General features: G+C 39.7%; 1 protein-coding gene across 1 annotated transcript in view; it reads left to right on the forward strand.

Annotated features, from left to right (window-relative positions):
• LOC128267986 (protein N-terminal glutamine amidohydrolase) overlaps nucleotides 1-16,746 on the forward strand; it is a 19,185-nt gene extending 2,439 nt beyond the window's left edge. The window contains exons 2-4 of the mRNA XM_053004968.1: nucleotides 15,518-15,820; nucleotides 16,076-16,204; nucleotides 16,614-16,746. Coding sequence (XP_052860928.1) covers nucleotides 15,518-15,820; nucleotides 16,076-16,204; nucleotides 16,614-16,746 — 565 coding nt within the window. The remainder of the gene's footprint in view (nucleotides 1-15,517; nucleotides 15,821-16,075; nucleotides 16,205-16,613) is intronic.
• Nucleotides 16,747-19,533: the final 2,787 nt, after the last annotated feature.

A 19,533-nucleotide genomic window follows, 5' to 3' on the forward strand; every position in this document is an offset into this window, starting at 1 on the left:
GTTCAGCTTTGTCCATGTCGGAAGGAATTCGCACACAGCTCTGGTGGGCAACCGCCGTTAGGTCAATCTTTTCAGCATCAACTCAGAGTGTCCTCCTCAAACGCTAACAAATACGCACCCAGACACACTCACACAAACACTTCCACAGATCGATGGATGTTAAACCACTGGCCACATTTTATGGTTAACAGTTGATGAATAAACGAAGGCATGTTTATCTTCGAGGCAAGTAGGGAGTGCGTACTTTGGCTGCTGATGGAGGCGCCTGGTGGCCGTTGGATGCGGCATCACTTTTCACCGTTCCTTTTCCAGCGCATTTTCGCGTTTTTCGCACAGCAAACTCCGAGGCTTACATTTCCATGTATTCCGTCTATTCCTCTTTTTTGAGACGCGAAATAAGACGCACGAAGTACCTGCGCCGTACCGAATTCGCGGGTCGGTTGTCGAAGGTGGGTTTTGTTGACAAAAATGCGTGGAATGTTGCGTACCTCTACACGTTGTGGCCAAGTATTTTAGCCCCGCATTATTGTTACTGATGCTACGATGCTCTATTTCGATTCACATTCTCAGTTATTCTGCTTTTGTGGTTAACGTGGTATTATTATGTGATGGAACCCTGTTCGCATTCGTGTGGCCTTCGATTACTGCGGAAAAGAATGAAGGTTTGGAAAATGTTAATATTGTCGAAGGGATGCGCAGAGTGAACATTGATTTTTATTTCGCAAGAGTTCAAACCGTCCAAAAAATATCGTTTCCCTTTAAATTTCTTATACATTTATTTGGATTGGTCTTCATGATTAATGGCTCAATCATTGTTCTGCAAAGCTGGTAACCGAACAAATTGAGAAAACGATCATTGCATACATTTTCGTCTTCTCAGGGCTTCTTTTTGCCAGGAGAAAGTTCGAGCATACCCTTGGATGCTCGCTCAGAAGGAGTGCCTGGTTTGGACCGTCGATACGTTAATTGCCTTAAGCCGACGACGGGTGGTTTATATTTTAAGGACAACAAGTATTTGATCTGGCGATAGCGAACAATGAATGTTTGAGTAAGTGGAGATAAATATTGACATGTTGACTTTAAAAGGTTATTCAAATTGAAAAGAATCACTACAAAGACTTCTCAGAGTTCTTTATAAGCTATCGAAGAAAATCATTTACCAACTTTTTTCATACTAAAAGATAATGAGTAAAGCCAATACCTTAGATCAATTCGTTTCCCAAAGAATCATGGCGTCCCTTGCGTTCAATGACGATGTCAGCGAACCGAGGAAGTTAATTTGAAGTGCTAGACTGGCAGTCGTGAGTAGACAAAAAAATGAAAGTTTTACTGGGCCCCACTCAGACATTCCGTCGCATTTGCGAATCTTCTTGATTAGGATTTCCGTGACCCGAGTAATCGGGACCGAAATGGACGCCATCCGACCGCATTGTGGATTTAGTTAGTGTACCTTGCCTAGATGTAGCCTGCGAAAGGTTATAGAAAGGCTTAACATCTACAAAGGCTGGGACGCCGGCATGAAAATGGAAATGGGATCTTGTAATCTTTTGCTTCAAATAAAGGCAATCTAGTAAGACCATTAAGGATGTAGGATGCTGTGTGGCGGCTTTGGACTGGTTAGAATTCATAACTTCTGAGCTTAATAGTAATATTTGTTAATTTGTTTCTTCCTGTTTCCGATCGCTTCAAACGAATTTTAACTTGGAGCGGTTTTGGAATGGCTTTTCACAACACACATTCATAAACATTACATATAATAAAACCATATAGAAAGACTTAAGAAAAAAGTATGGAATAGCATCAATACTAGTTCTGAAACGTCAGATTAAAATAATAAATAAATCAATAAAAAAATAAAAAAATGTTGAACCGGATGATCCGGATGATAGCCGGATGATCAACGGATGAGCCACTACTATATAAGTATTATTGTTATGTGCTATTGTATATGTTAAATGTTAAATGGATCTACAAATGTTAATCCAAATTAACATGAAAGTTACACATGTGGCTCGTCCGTAGACCATTCGACTCGCTGCACCGATGAATCGGGTTCTAAGCGAAATACGTCAATTTGAACACTAACAGTGTACAAACTTGAGTGCGAAACATTAAGTTGTATGCTTAATATGTCTCTGCTACGTCAGTTCTAATAACAAATAATAATAGTAATGAAAGTTTCACACATACGTCAAGTGGACCTAATCCAAAAACGATGTACCTTTCGGGGAGTGGCAAGTCTATGGAATTCGAAAAGTAATATGTAGAACGCTGGTCAGTTCTCTTGCCAATATGGAAGTCAGTCAGTTCTCTTGCAGGAAATGAAATGTACGCTTGGAGGCACATTGTGCCCATTAAATTCATCTCCATTACATTCACGTAATTTCATCAGGAAATAAGTACGGTGTCATCCAGGATGATGAAGATTGCGTGGCATTCCCAAACCGCGAGCACAGGAAATGTAAGGACTAGGTTCGCTGATACTTTTTGTTTTGTGGCTTGTTGTTTGGTCGTGTTATTAGACAAAACATCGTAAGATCACATGACCAGAGCCGAAGAGAACCGAAATCTTGACTGTCGATGCTGTCGGTGCTTAGTTTTCGTCCTTTGACCATTTCGTGTTTCACTGCACGTCTTCTGATTTTGCTTCCATAAAGTATCTCGCTGAATTCTGCCGACGGTAGCCTCGGAAGGTTTTATGTTATTTTGACCGTTTGTGCAAACGGCTCTTGTTAGCACTTCTTCATTGTCGACATTAATTGTATGTGTAAGGAACCATCAGCCAACGAAGCATCATCATTACGCATTACTTTTAGCAGATCCATCCAAGAGTAAGGGCGCTTCGTGTAATGCACTACAATTGCAAATTAGAACTTTGCATTTATGTCCGTCGGACAGTCAGTCTTAAACGGATTTTTTATAAATTATAACTTTTTAATACCTTCGTTGTGGGTCCAAAAATATTATTTTTCTGAAATGATCCGTTCCATTCATTACACATTGACGTCCGTTTGTGCTCACGTTTCCCGATGGTGGCAGCGCTCGTTTCCAACTTCTTTTCGCTTATTGTATACTTTCTGCAAACTTTTCTTCAACTCTGTAATTCGTCTCTGTAATGCTTTTAACGTTTGTGTTGGTTATCTATAGCGCCACGGTCTGGCGTTTAATGTTAATCAGACTTTTTTACCTAGAATAGATGTAATTTACATTGCGTACACTAGAAGTTTCATCGCGGACTTCTTGGAAATTACTGGCTGTTTGAAGTTTTGAATAATCAGATTTTGGTCAGTCGTTACTTTTGGATTACTTTTAGACATTTTTTATTCTTAGCCAGCTATTGGGCTTCAATGTTTCAGGTGTTATACTCATTTTGTGTGTTGCTAAAAAGTTTTGGTTCCGTATCCGAAAACCGAATATTTAAGGCTAGTTAGGAATTTCGCTGTACGCTGCTAAGAATGTTTGCTGTAGCATATGTTGAACTTAACTAAAAGATAACTAATGTAGTCCCATAAGGCATCAATCAGAACAGGTACCAAGTTTCTTTCCCTGTAACAATCCCCGTAAGTAAGGTGGCTTCACGGCAGCCTTCTATTTAAACATAATAAATATTGTAGATGGGAAAGTACACAATAAGAATCCTGTGACGAGCCTTCTCTAACGATACAAACGTTTTCGTATTCATTATTCCACAGAACGAACATATTCATTATTCCATATTTTTCTATTTATCTCTCCCCGTTGGCATGTATGAAAAAAGCGATGCATCTAAAAGACACACAAGCATCCTGAATCATGTAGTGTAGGATACGTGTTTCAAATTTTCTTTTTATGTATAGCTTGTTTCTCGTGGTATTCATAAATGGTGGAATTCAGACACTTTCGACGCATTTAGTCAACGCTTTGCTCAGAAAGTTTGGAATGTAGAATGTAGACACTGATTCAGAAAGACAGCATGTCCTTTTTTTCGGCCCAAATCGTAAATCTCTTATTTGGAGAAAAAGAACGTGTGTTGATGGTTTTTCCATTGGGGAAATAGAACGTAAACAAAAAATTGGAACAGGATTGGTTTTGTTTTTGGTAGTCTCGTTGCTGCGGGTACATGCTGCTTGGGATAGTAAGAACATAGATGAAAGCCACCCTCACTGAAGCTAATACGAAGATGGTTATGTCAGCTGCTGTAAGTGGGTACACTGGCAGGCTGTGTTGCTTCAGCTTTTGAGCCCCATTAGCGGAGATCAATGACGTTTTGAGCACTCAATAGGTCGCGTGAATCCGACCGGCAATAAACCTTCTGGGTGCTTAACTCGATGGCCATACGAAAAACATCCTATGGACGATATGAGCATACTTAACTTCTTGTGTCCATATGGGAAGTGATTTTCTTTTGCCATGCTGCGCCCTCAGGAAACTCCTTTTTCGCTGGTGCGTTACCTAGTGCTAGTGTCTGACTCGTGTTTCACTCAGACGCCTTTTCGAAGAGCAAAAAGCAAACAATGCACTTAGGCGGTAAAGACTTTTTCAGTTGCCGCTAATGTTTGCCTCTCAGGGCACCTTTATTCTGTCACGTTCGACCGTTTGCCGTTTTCTCTGATCGTCACGAAATTGGGATAAGCAAAGATAAAAGTTTGTTATAGTTATAACTGACCTTAGCTGCACTTCGTAGATCGTCCCGTTGAGCCGTTGAGGGTGTTCTTTGGCGAATGAATACTTGTTCGTAAGCGAGTGCAATATCATTACCGTTGCTCGGCCAACATGGTGAAATGTGTGTTAGTTTATTGGTTGATTGTGTGCTTATTTGCTAATAGTGCAATGTTGTGGGCCAGGAACGGTTCTTGGTGAAGTGTTCAAATGCTGTTTTTGCCTCCGCTTATTTTTCTCACTTACTACTTACTATTTAGTTTAAGATTTATTCATGTATTTATTAATTGTTTTATTTATTTATTTATTTATTTATTTATTTATTTATTTATTTATTTATTTATTTATTTATTTATCGATTAATCGATGCAACGCGAAGGATGATGCACAGACGAGCCTCTCACATTGTTGGTGGCACTCGTAGCATGTTGACTCAATAGAATTATCTTGTTAATGAAATGAGCGTTTTATTGACCATGATAAGTGATCGGTAAGCCACTTATGTTTCACATTGAATTATAGAGTTACACTTCAGTACATGTCTTTGCTTTAAAGAACTTCATGGCTACAATGCCAAGTTTGGCTCTTGGTAGCATGGCCTTGTTCAGCCAGCAAAAATCCTGGAATGCCCGTCGCGACCGTACATGCTTCCACCGCATGTGCGAAAAAAAATCCTCTTTACGAGCCGACGAGAGGAATCCATAAAACATTGGGCCCAGCTCCTTCTGTCCAGTTCGCTGGCCGGCTAGTTCACGGCATGGGGTGCAGTGTGAAAGGAGAAACCGTTGTGCCCACCGCCACGGGGAAGCTGTGGGAGCTTTAATACCCATCGCATGTTAACCTACAATAATGACTACTTTACAGCCTTTTTGGCGAGCTCGCAGCCGGTTCGCTGGCTGTAATAAGGTTGCCTTCACTCGGTGTAGGTTTGACTTGGGCGAGTCGCCAGTCGGATCTGATATCGTCTGCGCGGTGGTGATACACGCACGATTTTTCATCATGCCGCTTTACACACGTAGCAGGTGGCGCCGGGCCACACGACGGGCAACCCGGTAGAACAGGCGACCATGCTCTGGCCTTCTTCGCACAGTCACGTACTCATAATTTACGTCGTCCACCAGAATATTGACCCTTCAATCCGGGCGTTCTACATCAACTTTTAGTGGAAAACCGTTTGCCATGATCCTGGCGACGGAAAAGCGAATGAAACAAAAAAAGTACCGCAGCAATGCAGGCGGCCTTTAGTTTTTGGACCGTTTCCTTGCTCGTATATGAAAGTGCTCCCGAAGCCAGCGCGTACTCTTGAAAAACACCGTACCATGGTCAGCCTTTCCCTTGTTCGCGGCTTTTCCGGTCAAAACGGGAAATTGTATGCTCCATTCCTGTCTGGAGTGTGCAATTCAAGCCCCTTTCACAACGCCGAACCTTCACACAAAACAGTCATAGCGCCGCTGTAGCCAGGACGGCCGGGCTGTGGGCTGGTAAACTGTTGCATTCCGGATGTTGCGCTGCTGGAGTGGCAAGTGCAGCACGAGTGGCGCCAATATCGCTCGGACGATGCAAAGGGCTAAGGGGTTCGTATGCCTGTGGTTATGGCAATTTCCATACCATTGGCGCACCGCATTCCACGAAAGCGCAACCCAGATCGTGTTCGAGGGCGTGCTCCTACACGAAAAGATATCGAAACTGAATGATTTATTCCGCTCTTTATTTTTCGTAAAAAGCTAAAGCCATTCTCCGCCGTAATCAAGAGCTTTCGATAAATTTATGGGTCAAGAGTATCAAAACTGCACGGCAGGATAAATTTATTTATTGTTTTTTGACAACTTTACTCTAATACTGCAATTTTTCAAAATGTTCGCTCAATCGCTTCACCTATTGTAAAAAACCACAAAGAGTAGGTAAATGATAGGATAAAGTTTATGTTAACAATATGTTTAATATTGTTACTTTTGCTGGAACGGTATGTGGTACCTTTCATTCTAAAGTAAGTCCAATATTGTTCAACTGACCTTATTATACGCGCAAATTATATGTACTACTCGAAAGAAAAAAAAGGCAGCCGATTAGATCATGTTCCGATAAATCATTCAGGTTCTGGTTCTGTTATGAAAGTTTTCATGTAGATTTCATGTTCAAACTGTGGTACGTTTGGTCTCGTTATAGATTCTGTTCCGTCTTCGTCCTTGTCGCGTGGGACTTTCCGATTCTTATGCAAGGAATCATGAATGATTCCCGACTCGATAAGAAAGGCGACTCAAAGTACTTGGACAATTATTGTAGCATTTCTACGATATGTGCTTCACGCAAAGTATTTGAATTACTAGGTCTATGCGTTGCAAATCGGACTTAAAAAAAATGGCTGTACCTGTCGATTGGGACTTCCCAGTTTAGCGGTTCATTCATCATTACCTTGTTTTGACAACAGGTAAATGAATCCAGGTCGCAAAAAAATTTAATCAGTTTGCAAACGGCCGTTGAAAGGGTTAGACCAGTGGTCTCAAACTGGGGGTCTACGGGCCGCATGCGGCCCGCGACACTGTTTTGTGCGGCCCGCGGCCACGTCCGCGGAGTATATAATTAAGTTATATTAGTCAGGATAGTCAGCAAAAAATCACAAAAAATGCTTCTTGTCGGTTCAGCTGCCGTCACAGATGTGACCGATACGATTTATTTCAAATCCAAACTAAATCAGGGTGCGTAAAATTAATTGAAAAAACATTTTCTTTATGTGGTGCGGCCCGCGGAGTAGCTGTTACTTTCCAATGCGGCCCGCATGCCAATATGAGTTTGAGACCACTGGGTTAGACCATGTCAACTTTTGTGCCTGAAAATGACGTTTTGCGGGGATTATTATTTTTCTGCTCCTTTGAAGAAAACTGCTTCGGAATCGCACCAAATGCTTGTCGGGACTTGTGTTTGGAAGATCGCAGTGCTTTAAGTGGTTTAAAAAATTCCAAAATGGCGATTTTGACTTAACAAAAAAAAGCGTCGAAGGACTCCAAAAAACGGACTTTCTGATGGGACAGAAAGGTGTGGTGTTTCACAAGCTCCTAAAACCTGATGGAAACGTTAATTCCGATCGCTACTGACAACAAATGATCAATTTGAACCATGCATTGATCGAAAAACGACCAAAATGCAATTCTAGTGGTTTTCAATGGAGACGCCTGGTCCCTCATGGCCAGGCGCTTCCAAGTCCCAAAAAGCAAAACTGTTTCAGGATACTATCAAATCACTTGGATGGGAGCTGCTATCCCTCCCCGCGTTATTCACCAGACTTGGTTCTTTCCGAATATCATTCTTTTTCATCGATTTAGCAAAAAGATAGGGGAAATGTATAGCTAGCGATGGCCCATACTTTAAATAAAATAGAAAATCGCATTAAAATGTTATAATCTTTTATTTTTGGTTAAAAACAGTACGATTTGCAACGCATAGACCTCGTAATTGTAAGCAAGCTAAGTAGGCTAAGCACCATTTCTGCTCAGATCCGTATTGAGTAACCTTCTAAATTTTTTGAACGATTGCAGCTCTAATTTTAACAAAGATCTGTAGGAATATGCGGATTCCACCAACTCCAAGGACGAAGAGCTTCGTATAAGACCATGACCGATCGAACATGACCTGGCCAAATTGTGTATTTGGTCGTTGGTCGTGAGCCGGTTCGCCTCTGACTTCTCACACCGTGTCAGTAGCGCTAGGATTAATCAGATCTTGACTTCTGCGTTCTCAATTGTCTCCGGCCAAGGAAGCAGTTTAGGTTCGCTTTTGCTTTTGTTTTTCATCAACGATCTCACTCTTCTGCTATCTTCTGATAATCTCAAGCCGATTTTATCTGTAGGGAGTCTAACTAATTAATGTGTTTGCAATAACATGTCAATGTAGTGTCATATTATTTTCAAATAAGAAGGCCAAGGTCTCAATCACATCTGCTCTCGCATCGTGAGAACACTTCAATATACAGAAAGATAAGAGCATTGCAGACTTGTGTTACACATGGAATTATTTCATAATATCATGGAATAATTTGAATAGTTCGATGCAAATTTTCCTTTCCAAGAACGCCGCTCACAAACCTGATGCCAATTTCATTTCTTCTCTAGGTTTTGGAAAGGATATTTTACTTAGGAGGAGCCCAAGTAACCCTCGTTCGGACAAATCTGAACGAGATGGACTCCCGAATCGCGGTTTGGTACACGAATTGGTTTTCAACCTGCGTTGGATAAACAAGTGCTCGAAGCTCTCTAGGAGCTGCTTGAAGTTGGGACGGAAAGCAAAACCTCCAGTCCTTCGCACCTTTCAAAAATACTGAACCCATTTTTAAGCTGACTAGAGCAATCAAACATCTCAGCCCGAAATGGAACCCTTTGGCACAGACCTTTTCCTTCTCACGAGCTCGTCTGGTGAAGGATCTAAGCAAACGCAAGATAATCAATTCCTTTCCCAAGCACTATGTGAGGCTTTGAAGGATGGAATTTATTTGAATAAATCTTTCTGGGTAGGATGGACTATCGGGAAAATGTTCTTCATCGGAAACGGATTCGTTATAAACATCGTTCGCACACCTTCACAAAATACGAAAAGTATAAAGCGCATTGAACACATTGATCGAACGATTGCGACATGACGGGGACAAGATCTGATAAATTGTTTTATTTTCTCCAGGGTACGAGCAGTGCGTCTTCATAGGCCTTTGCAATATTTCACTCGATGTGCTCAATAGTTGGTTTGCAGCTTTAGAATTGGACCAAAGTTGGTCAGGATTATTTGAAGTCGCCCTATTTAGATTTCGGAAGGCGGCTAAAATACCGTGAATGCGGTGAACTCGAACAATGAAAAAGCAACTTGAACCTAAGTTCGCTCAGCTATGCCACCTTTGTCATAGATTTGAGACACATTGTGGCACTTTCTATTTCTCCAGGTGGGATGGTTTTGTGGTAATGTTTGCATCCAAAAGTTATGAAAACAGGATCTGCTTAATGCCTTAAAATTTTCATTTTTACCAAAGTTAATCATTGAAATAAATGTGTGAAATTTCTAAAACTTAATGGTCGGAATTTGGGTTCTTGGTCATTTGAGACGTGTTTCTTATGAGTGCCACCCAATTAACTAGAGTTACTAGAGCCGTGTTTCGGAATGATCATGTTTGGAATGATTTATTTTGTTACATCCGTATTTTCCCCAATTTACATTTTTGCATTCATGTTGAAGCTCTTTCAAGTTGCTAACAGAAGTTTTTCACGGAACCGATGAACCGGTGCGACGCACACGAGCGATCTTTTGAACAGTTCGGAATTTAGGAGAAAGGTCTGATAAAATAGCGCACGCGGAGGATAGTTATCGAAATAATTTCACTTTTTTCTGCTTTCCTTTAACGAAAACAGAAACTTTATACAGAAACCGTGAATACTTACAAGAAGTTACATTTTTGTGCCGCTATTGTTTACTGACGTGACCTTGTTTTCCCTCAAATCAATAGAATCACTACGCAAAGTGATCGCTACGTACGCAATTCGCACTATTAACTAACAACTACTGCTCGTGACATATGGGAAACTGCGTGAACCAGCGAAGGCCAAAGTGTATAATCGGGGCGAATATGTTTTATAATGCCACTCTCTTCGTCATCATCACATCACGATAAGATGCACGAAACAGCCTGCGTCCCTCGGCCAAAGGGGTAGGTAATAAGCGAAAATGAGTTTCGACTATCCCAACCATTTTCGGATCATACGTGGCTCGTTTGGCGCGCTAGTAGGATTGTGGAAAATGTCAAACCCCATATCCCGTTCTCCTTAGTTCGACCTTGTACCCTTGTCAGAAGCTGGTAAAAACCGGTCACGCGTTCGGGAGTGTGTGCGTGTGTGTTTATAGCAAAACACGCAATCATGTGCGTGACGTGAAGCAATAGTACGGCGGTGGGCAACAATCATCGTCCGAATGAAAAGCCAGCAGGTATTTCACCTTCGTCTTCGTGTCGCCAAGATTAAAATGGCGTCCGACGTTTTTTTGCACGCCGCCCCGAGGGTTTAATAAATATGTATTATGCACCTTTGTCTAACCGGTGGGACACCCAAATTTGAATCGATCAAAATGATGAAAATACAAAGCATACAGCGATGCTAAACACGTACCAAAGACTTTCTGGTTCGCCGAGCGCAAATTAGTGGAAAAGTCCGCTCAGAAAAGTGATAGAAGATATAATTTTTTACGTTTTTTCCATTCCTTTTCAGTCAGCAGTTCCTGTGATCCGCTTAAAAGGATATATTGGATTTGTTCCCCAAAGGCCAACCTGGCTTCGGCTGTCGCGAATTCAAAAACCCTCCCAAGATAACATATTAATTTCGCAGTGTAGTTAATGACTTTTCTGATTCGTAAACTGCGTACCCTGCGCCTCCATCGGCAGGAGGTGGTCTGCCATTTCTATACCAACCGGACGGCGAAGTGCGCCCTGTGAGCGCCTAATGATGAATTAGAGTTTTCGGCGTTGCGCGAACCCGCGGGTCCTACGAGTTTGGTTTCTAATTATTTCGAAAATTTATGGAATAACCTTTTCAACCGTCGTCTGTGCTGTCATTGGCGAATGACTAATGAGGTTGACCTCCATTGCAATCGTCATGTTTATGGAAATGCGTGTGGTTCAATGTTTAGAAAGTACCTGCCCAGCATTTGTGTGATGAATGGAACAGCCTTTGCAAGTTCGTCAAAAATGACTGATTAGTTCTTGGTCCTTGGTCTTGGTTCGGCTTACTCATTTCGCATGTGACTTTGCTTACATACATACTAATCGTTACTAATTAATTTGGTATAGTTATTCAAAAGATAACTCCTAAAATTATTTTGCAACAACCAACCAAGAATAAAATACCATAATTTCCATAAAATTTTAACGAATATCGTCAGATTCGAGCCAGGCGTTAGCGTTTTTTTAACGAACCAAACAGTCACCAATTGAATCAACCAATAAAACCAACCATACTGTCCTAGATTCTAAAACACAGTGAGGTAGATGCCTCGGCGTTTTTCGCTACAATGCTTTCAAATGGAGTTCTCTATTGAATCATTCGAAAGCTTTTACTGAAGGTTCTATGAAAAATAAAATATGGAGTGTTATTGATGGACCGAATGAATCTTTGATGTTCGCACCACAATTCCCACTCATTGATAGCATGGTGGAGGAATATTCATGATTGGAGACATATTTTTTTATTTACTGGTGGTGCTTTTCGATACATTTTAATCGTATTACTCGCGCAAATCACCTTATTCTCCAGTGCGAGGTGGTGAACAAAGCTTAAAGTTCTCTTCGTCTTAGAACCAAATGATTACTGTGTCGAGCTTATAACACCATAGTAGATTTTAATCATTAATCATCATCGTCATTTAACGTCATTTCATTTAATCATTATGCGCCATTTCGTCTATTTGAGAAAATGTTTGTACAAAAGTTTTGTAAATATTCTACAATATGCTATTGTCTTCTGTCATCAAATTGATATTACTCTGCCAGTTTTTCTTATGAAATGAAATTAAAAGCGTTTATATATGATCGACGGAATAAAATCCATATATTACCGCAAATAAATTGCTCCTGTTGCTGGTGGCAGTTTATTTGTGCGTCATAAACACTTCCGGTTAAATTAAATCATCAAAACCAGTACAGGCGCCGTTTCGTTTGAGGGTTGCGCAGCCGTAGGTTTCGCAGTTTTATTTTTTTAACGACTGGTGGCTTGTTCACGCAGTTGTTGTAACACTTTTCCTACTTTTTGTTATACGGAAAAAAGTTTCACCTCAGTCCCGGGGGACCGATTACGAGGTTACTTTCACTGGCAGTATTATGACGGACGCAGAATTGTGGGACGGTCGTATACGAGACCTCTCCCACTGGTATTGTAGGCTGTAAAGTGTTTTAGCGGGTAACAAACATAAACTTTTTTCACATCCACAAGGACAGTGTGCCTACGGATACTGCTGGATTCTCTAAGGAATCATCAAACAATGCAGTATTGTTGGACCGCATAAGAAACAATGCTCCTATAATCGCAGATTCTTTTAAAGATTTGTTATCGGATCAAGCAGTTTAGTAAAATGTCGCATCTGCAGCTACAAGCATGACAGTACAGCTTGAGAGCATATAGTAGAATTACCAATTTTAATTAACTCATGACGATTCATACCAATAAAAATTAGTGTATAAGCAAAAAAATGACGAACTACCACGGATATATAAAAATGACAAAAAAAAGGTTCAAAAATGATACTGAAAACATATACTTTATCTACTCGTTTTACTGTTTTTACTGTTTCTTGTGGAAAATTTAAAATTTGGTATTTATCGTTACAAGTACAATCGAAGAGCATCAACATACGTTATCGCTGTTTGCTGTGTCATGCCGATTTTCCTGTTGCCCCGTTGGTTCAGCATTATCGATGTCCAAAAGTTTAGCATCAAACAGGTCAAAGATGTGACTAAAAAAACATAACTATTTATTTACATAACTTTAAAATATTTACTTCCTTTCATTTTGGTATCATTAATTTAATGAAATTCCCCGTAGAGAAGAATTTCGGTCTTAGACAACTTGCCGAATGGCCGCCAAATGGGAAATAAATTCGTCCGTTGGAATTTATGAAACGATTTTCTCCGCTACTACTGCTTCCGATCGCAATTTCACGCCACTTCTCTGCCAACAAGTGGCTTCTTATTCGATTCTTGTCGGCAAGATTGATGAGTTGGAGTGAAAGTTACGCCGCCAACATTGCCGTACCATTATTGGTGGGCATTCAAATGGCCCAGCTTTTTCATTTTCGATAGGTTACGGTGATTCACGGGCTATGGTCTTTTCATATTTATTACATGCTGGGAGGAAAATGTGAAAAGAAGCTATTGCACCACGCCATTCGACAGTTGTCGTTTTCAATTATTGACCACCTTCAGTTAATAAATTCACAGGAAAACGGTCGAAAATCAGAAGTGTTAAAACGGTGTTTCGCTAAGCTATCGACCTGTGGGGGCTTTCTTTAGGCTCGCGTGTTCTATTGAGTTAGGTTTACGTTGTTAGTAGTCTCAGTTTTTTTTGCACTATCGTTTGTTAAGTGAATATTTTTTAATCATCCCATGTAAGCGACCGGAACATTTCCATCCAAATGATGAGCCAAACTTTACAAACGGCGACGGTTTAACGGGCCTAGGATTATCGTAGTGATTTTCGGCTTTGTTGGCATCGCGCAACAACATCTTTTCACCATAAGTAACTGACATGTGTAGCAACCCAACGCCACAAAAAGATCGAAAATCGGATATACGTAGCACGCGGAAATTCAAATGTCGCAAAAATGTTTTGAACAACCCTCGTACTTTTAATTATACTTCTTATTCATTGTATTTAATAACCTCGGCACTTCGCCAGGAAAGAGAACAAATAAAAAGAAATCAGGATTGAGTTGTGAATTAATTTATACTTAGTTGTGATTCGAGTTATGTACATTTTGATTACTCCTACAGTTACTTACTTAACTTAAATATTTGTGAAACATACGGCGGCAATAATTCTCGACAGACGAGTATCGTGCATGGCACCGACTTTACATTTTTTTCTTAAATTTTGTCACAATGGAAAAAAAAATGAAAATTTTGTCACGAATTGGTAAAGTTATCTTAGTTGTAGGTGTTACTTGGAACAAGTAACGATCACTATGCAGCGCTCGAAGTTTATTTTAGGAGTGAAAAGTAACGCACTATCCAGTGTAAAAGGTACACTGTTTTGTGAAAAATTTAAATGCTTTGGAACATCAGCGTTTGAATGTTTCATTTATTATTCATCACTGCATCAAATAACACTCTCTTTTCTTGTGGTGCTCCGCTAATAGTTCTTGATCGTCGATTAGTAACTTTCAGTACAGAACAGACGATATCGTAATTGTTTGCACTCGCATTGATGGACATTTTGAAATTTTCGATGTCCATAGAAATGAATCCGACACCTTATGACAGATATTATATAAATTACAATGGTTGTCACTTTTAGGGTAATTTTAGCTATTCTCACTGTTCCTTTCGTCGGATGTCATGCGGTGGCCATCACCCATCAAGCTGTTCTGCACCGTTCTTTGAGAGGAGAAAAAAAATGATGTTATTTCATGAGTTCAATTTCTGTAGCTGGACAACGTTTGTAATCTACGTAACGTCCACAAGAAGAAAGCACTCGTGATTGACGAAAGGTTTTCTAACGATCTAACGAACGTAAGATTTATATGCATCTCTTTCACACGGTATTGGAGTTGAGTGCTCCGAAGACACTGGAAACATAAATCAATTTGTAATTTATGTCGGTTTGCTATCACGTCCTTGACTTTGCGGAAACGCTACCGAGATACCGACCAGAACGTGCTGTTCCGCATGTTACCAGTACGGGAGTTGCTACGACGAAAATGCAGACCACGACCAACGGTTTTTGCCTTTCAGAAGTGTAGTGTAATGATACATAGCGGTTACGTTTATCGCTTTATTACGATATTTAATGTTTACATTACGTCTGTATATGCTATGCAACCGTGGATCTATTATTCTATCTATTAAAAAATGGATTAGTACTAATGTAACCAAATAATTTGCCTATAATAACATGAACCGTTCACTGTTAGCCTCTTCCCCACCACTACAATACGAATTTAACAATCTCTTGAATGTAGAGAAATCGGTGTTTGCAGACTGAAATTATTAACTTTGTGCTATCTAACTTTTGTGATTGGAACTGTTTTGTATATAACTTATAGTTTGTGAATTTTTACTTAAGATTGTTGTTAGCTGAGCTGACCACTGGAGAATGCAACCCTTTAAAATGTCCTTCCTTTTCTCTTACACATCTATTTACAGCGAGGAAAACGTGTGGAAGCTGTGTGAGCAGGTCAAGAAAACACACCCGTCTGAGCTGACGAAATGCTATGCCGTGTTTGTGTCGAATGAACGACGAACCGTGCCGCTATGGCGGCAAAAAGCAGGCCGCGGCGACGAGAAGCTGGTGATATGGGACTACCATGTGTTTTTCATGCACAATCCGTCACCCAATCGATGTCTGGTGTTCGATCTCGACACGACCCTACCGTTCCCGACCTACTTTCATAAATACGTTACCGAAACGTTCCGGTCGGATTATGCCTTAACACCGGAACATCACAGGTAAGCAGTGGTTTCGCATATCCGTTCGCCGCCCATGCCAAAGGATAATCCGTGGCCCAACCTAGCACGAACTTCCCGGGTCGAATGTCAATAGCGACGCTGGATGGAAACGACCGAGCCGGGGGTAGAGCAGACCTTGATTTCGTCGTTAATCAATTTGCCGGTGCACGAAATTTAATTGGATCTGTTTTTCTACGCTGCTTTCCCTTTTCCGGTTTGTTGCCACGATGCATGCATACGCGAATGGAAATCCAGGTTCTTCCGAGTGATACCGGCAGAGAAGTATCTGACCGAGTTTTCGTCCGACCGACGCCATATGCGTAGACCGGATGGGTCCTGGATAAAGCCACCACCCTCCTACTCGCCCATCCAGACTAACGGTAAGTTGATGAGGAATAATTGTCGAACTACCGTTTCGCACGGATCGTTCTGCATTGTTTACGTTTGGGACCTCCCTGATTCAGCGACCGCAATGTTTACCGTAGCGCTGTCTAACGTACATGAAGAAGAATGGTTTTATACATTCCAATGCGCCATTGAATTAGGTTAATTAAGAAGGATCCAGTTTGTGTTGATTGATTATAGGCATCTCTATGATTGAAATATCCTGAAACCACTGAAAAGGGATATCATGTTCATCATATTTAATATCATAGTTGATTTATCATGTCCCACTGATGAAATTGAGTTTCTCATGAAACTTAGACTTCTTTCTCAAATTTATTTCCAATTACAAAAATGAAAAGGTTAGTTTCAATTTTAACAACTAATTTTTGCTTATTTTTTCAGGAAGTTCACATAGTTTGGACGATTTTATATGCATGAAACCAGGTAAAGGACCAGGCGCAGTTCACGATCTACTTCACTTTGTACAGCAGTTTTACAAACCGCCGGATCGGAACGTTGGAACTAAAACGCAAAATTAAAATAACAGGTTCAAAAACGTTACATCCGACAAACGGATTTTCAACGCCGTTGATAGTAATAGCTAGCAAAAACTAATTTGATCAAAATCCCTGCGCAGTGTGAGATTGAGTGCAATTAAGACGGTACGCTTCCTTATCAGAACGTAACACCAGAAAATGCACTGTTCTGTAACACATGTTCAATGGACGATAGATAGCAACAGTACTCGATTGCTGCTGCACGAAATACAAGATCGAGATACAAAACAATCTAAACCAGACGATAGCATCATCATGTGGACAAATGCAATACTGAACGGCAACGTAAGCGATATAAGCAAGTATCTTGAACACCCAAACAGTATCTTTAAAACCAAAACGACAACTTCGTGAATCAATGCGGTGGGAAAATTAAAAAAAAAACTTGAATTGGCATTTCACAGATTTATCGGTGAATTCTATTAATTACGCTTGCGAAAGTAACGATAAAACACGATGACTAAAGGTTGACATTTGACACAAGCAAATCTGCTTCCTGAAACAGATACACGTTTATATTTAAGAACACGCAAAAAAAAAAAAATATTGCGATAATGTTGAGAAAAAGTCATTGTTAAATATTGTAATAACGCAATAAGAACATCAAACAATAGAATGAAATTTTCGCAATAACAAATCCTGCACAATAGAAGTAAAGTCATGCATCTCTTGAACTCTTTTAATATGCACCACAAAAATGTCGACACAAAAATATTTTAGGAAGTTAAGGTAAACATTTGAAGAAAAAAAAGACTAAACAGCAAACCGCGCTTAACGTTTCCGAAAATATATTGCAGATTGGTATCAACGTTGATCAGAACAAAGTCTGCACAGCGCCTAACCTTACATTAACGAATCAGACAATGGGAAGGGAATGTGTGCTTGTTGAAAGCAAAGCAGAAACTGATCAACCCACAACAGTTGATCAAGAGACTGGGTATAACGGAATATTATACATTAAAATACATCTTCTACTCTACAATGTGATATTAGTTATCTAAATAACTAGAGCATTTCAACCCGGTAACCGAAATAACACTCTTACAAATCAGTAAAATAAATGGTATGAAATGCTGTCTTCAAACTAAAGGAAAAAGCACATTACATACGAGGAAAATAAACTAATGCAATCGACTACAACAACGATATATTTTCCGTCTGTCTTCATTAACGTCCAAACATTGTGCTCGGTTACATTAACGCTATTTATTACTTACCTATCTGGCAACTAGAACTGCCGGGCGGCCCTGACTTGCAATAGAGAGAATACCACCACCGCTTGCGGTTGACTTTAGTACAGTTTGATGTTGAATTGTTCTGATAAGTTCTCTCAATATAAAAATAAACTCCAATGCTTATTCTTTGTAATGCTTTTCAGTGTATTGCGTCGTGTCGACATACGAACTATTTTTATATCTTTGATAGTTAAAAAAAATAAGTCAAAAGAGTTCAAAATCAAAACATATTAGATTGGATATTTTTTAAGCGTAACAGTTTTTTTACTTGGTACCATTTTCAAGATGCACTAATTTGTTCAACACAACAATTGCCAAATGTTTAAGCAGACACAAATGAAGCATGTGCACATGCAACATGCTCTTCTACTTTGAAAACTATTCATTCACAAACTCCATCGAGAATAACATTTTAACACACCGAAAAAACTAGATCCGTACCAACTTAATTTGAACGCAGCCTATTGCTATCTCACTTTTAAAACTAATACTTAAACCCACAACTAAGAGATACTTCTTATCCTATCGTATTCTTGAGGTACAAGAAAAGTCCAGCTTTGGAAAGGCACAAATTTTGCCGACAAATTAATCAAGCATACGAGCAAAAGAGGAGCAAAAACAAAAAAGAATTATATCTCCTAAATAAGTGTTGAATTTTCTTTCATCCTTCTTCCACGGTTTGTAGATAGTGACTAATTGCTAATGAATGATTAACGAGAATACACAATGAAAGATTAAAAATGGACAAAAATGGAAACAATGCCAACACATCTGTAGCATGTCCGTTCGGTTGAAACAGTTGAGGATGATTTAGGTAAACTCATATATTTTTAATTACATTTCAATCTGTACTACAATTAAACGGAGAAATTGTCGATTATGCCAAACGTTAATTTAAAATCACACGAAGATTAAATGCAACTCCAACATACGAAGTTTATTGCAAAACTTTTTCTTCACACGCGGAATTGATTGCGGATACCAAAGTTTACTAACATAACCTAAACCAACAGCAGTTGTTTGGTTTGTCTTATCTGTCTCGCTGATATTCTGCGTAGCAGAGATAATTTTACAGAGAAAGGTAAAAGAGAGTTAGATGAAGAACTTATGATTATGCCCTTTTGGATTAGTTGGAATTCTCTTGTAGCATAGGGTAATCTTATTCAAATAATTAGCAAATTGTAACTGTTTAGGTGACAATTTTTATTCTACGCCAATCAAATTTTTATATTAACGATACACTTGTACTGTCTTTAAAGGCGATGAAAACGAATGTTAACAATTAGCAAGTGCTGTGCGATGCTTGCATGGCAATATAATTAAAGAGTTAGATAAGTTAAATAAATGAAGTACACTTTGAATTGTGGTTTTGGGGATTACTTCGAAGTGATTAAAAGCATCGTCGGAGCCTACTATCGGTTTCATTATTAACTTATTAATCTCAGCTAATTTAAAAATATACACTACTACTTTTACGAACTATGTTTGAGTCGGTTATCTTAACGGACAGGACAGAAACAACGTGTGAAAATAA

This window comes from Anopheles cruzii, chromosome 2 (genome assembly GCF_943734635.1).
Source record: "Anopheles cruzii chromosome 2, idAnoCruzAS_RS32_06, whole genome shotgun sequence".
NCBI classification, from domain to species: Eukaryota; Metazoa; Arthropoda; class Insecta; order Diptera; family Culicidae; genus Anopheles; species Anopheles cruzii.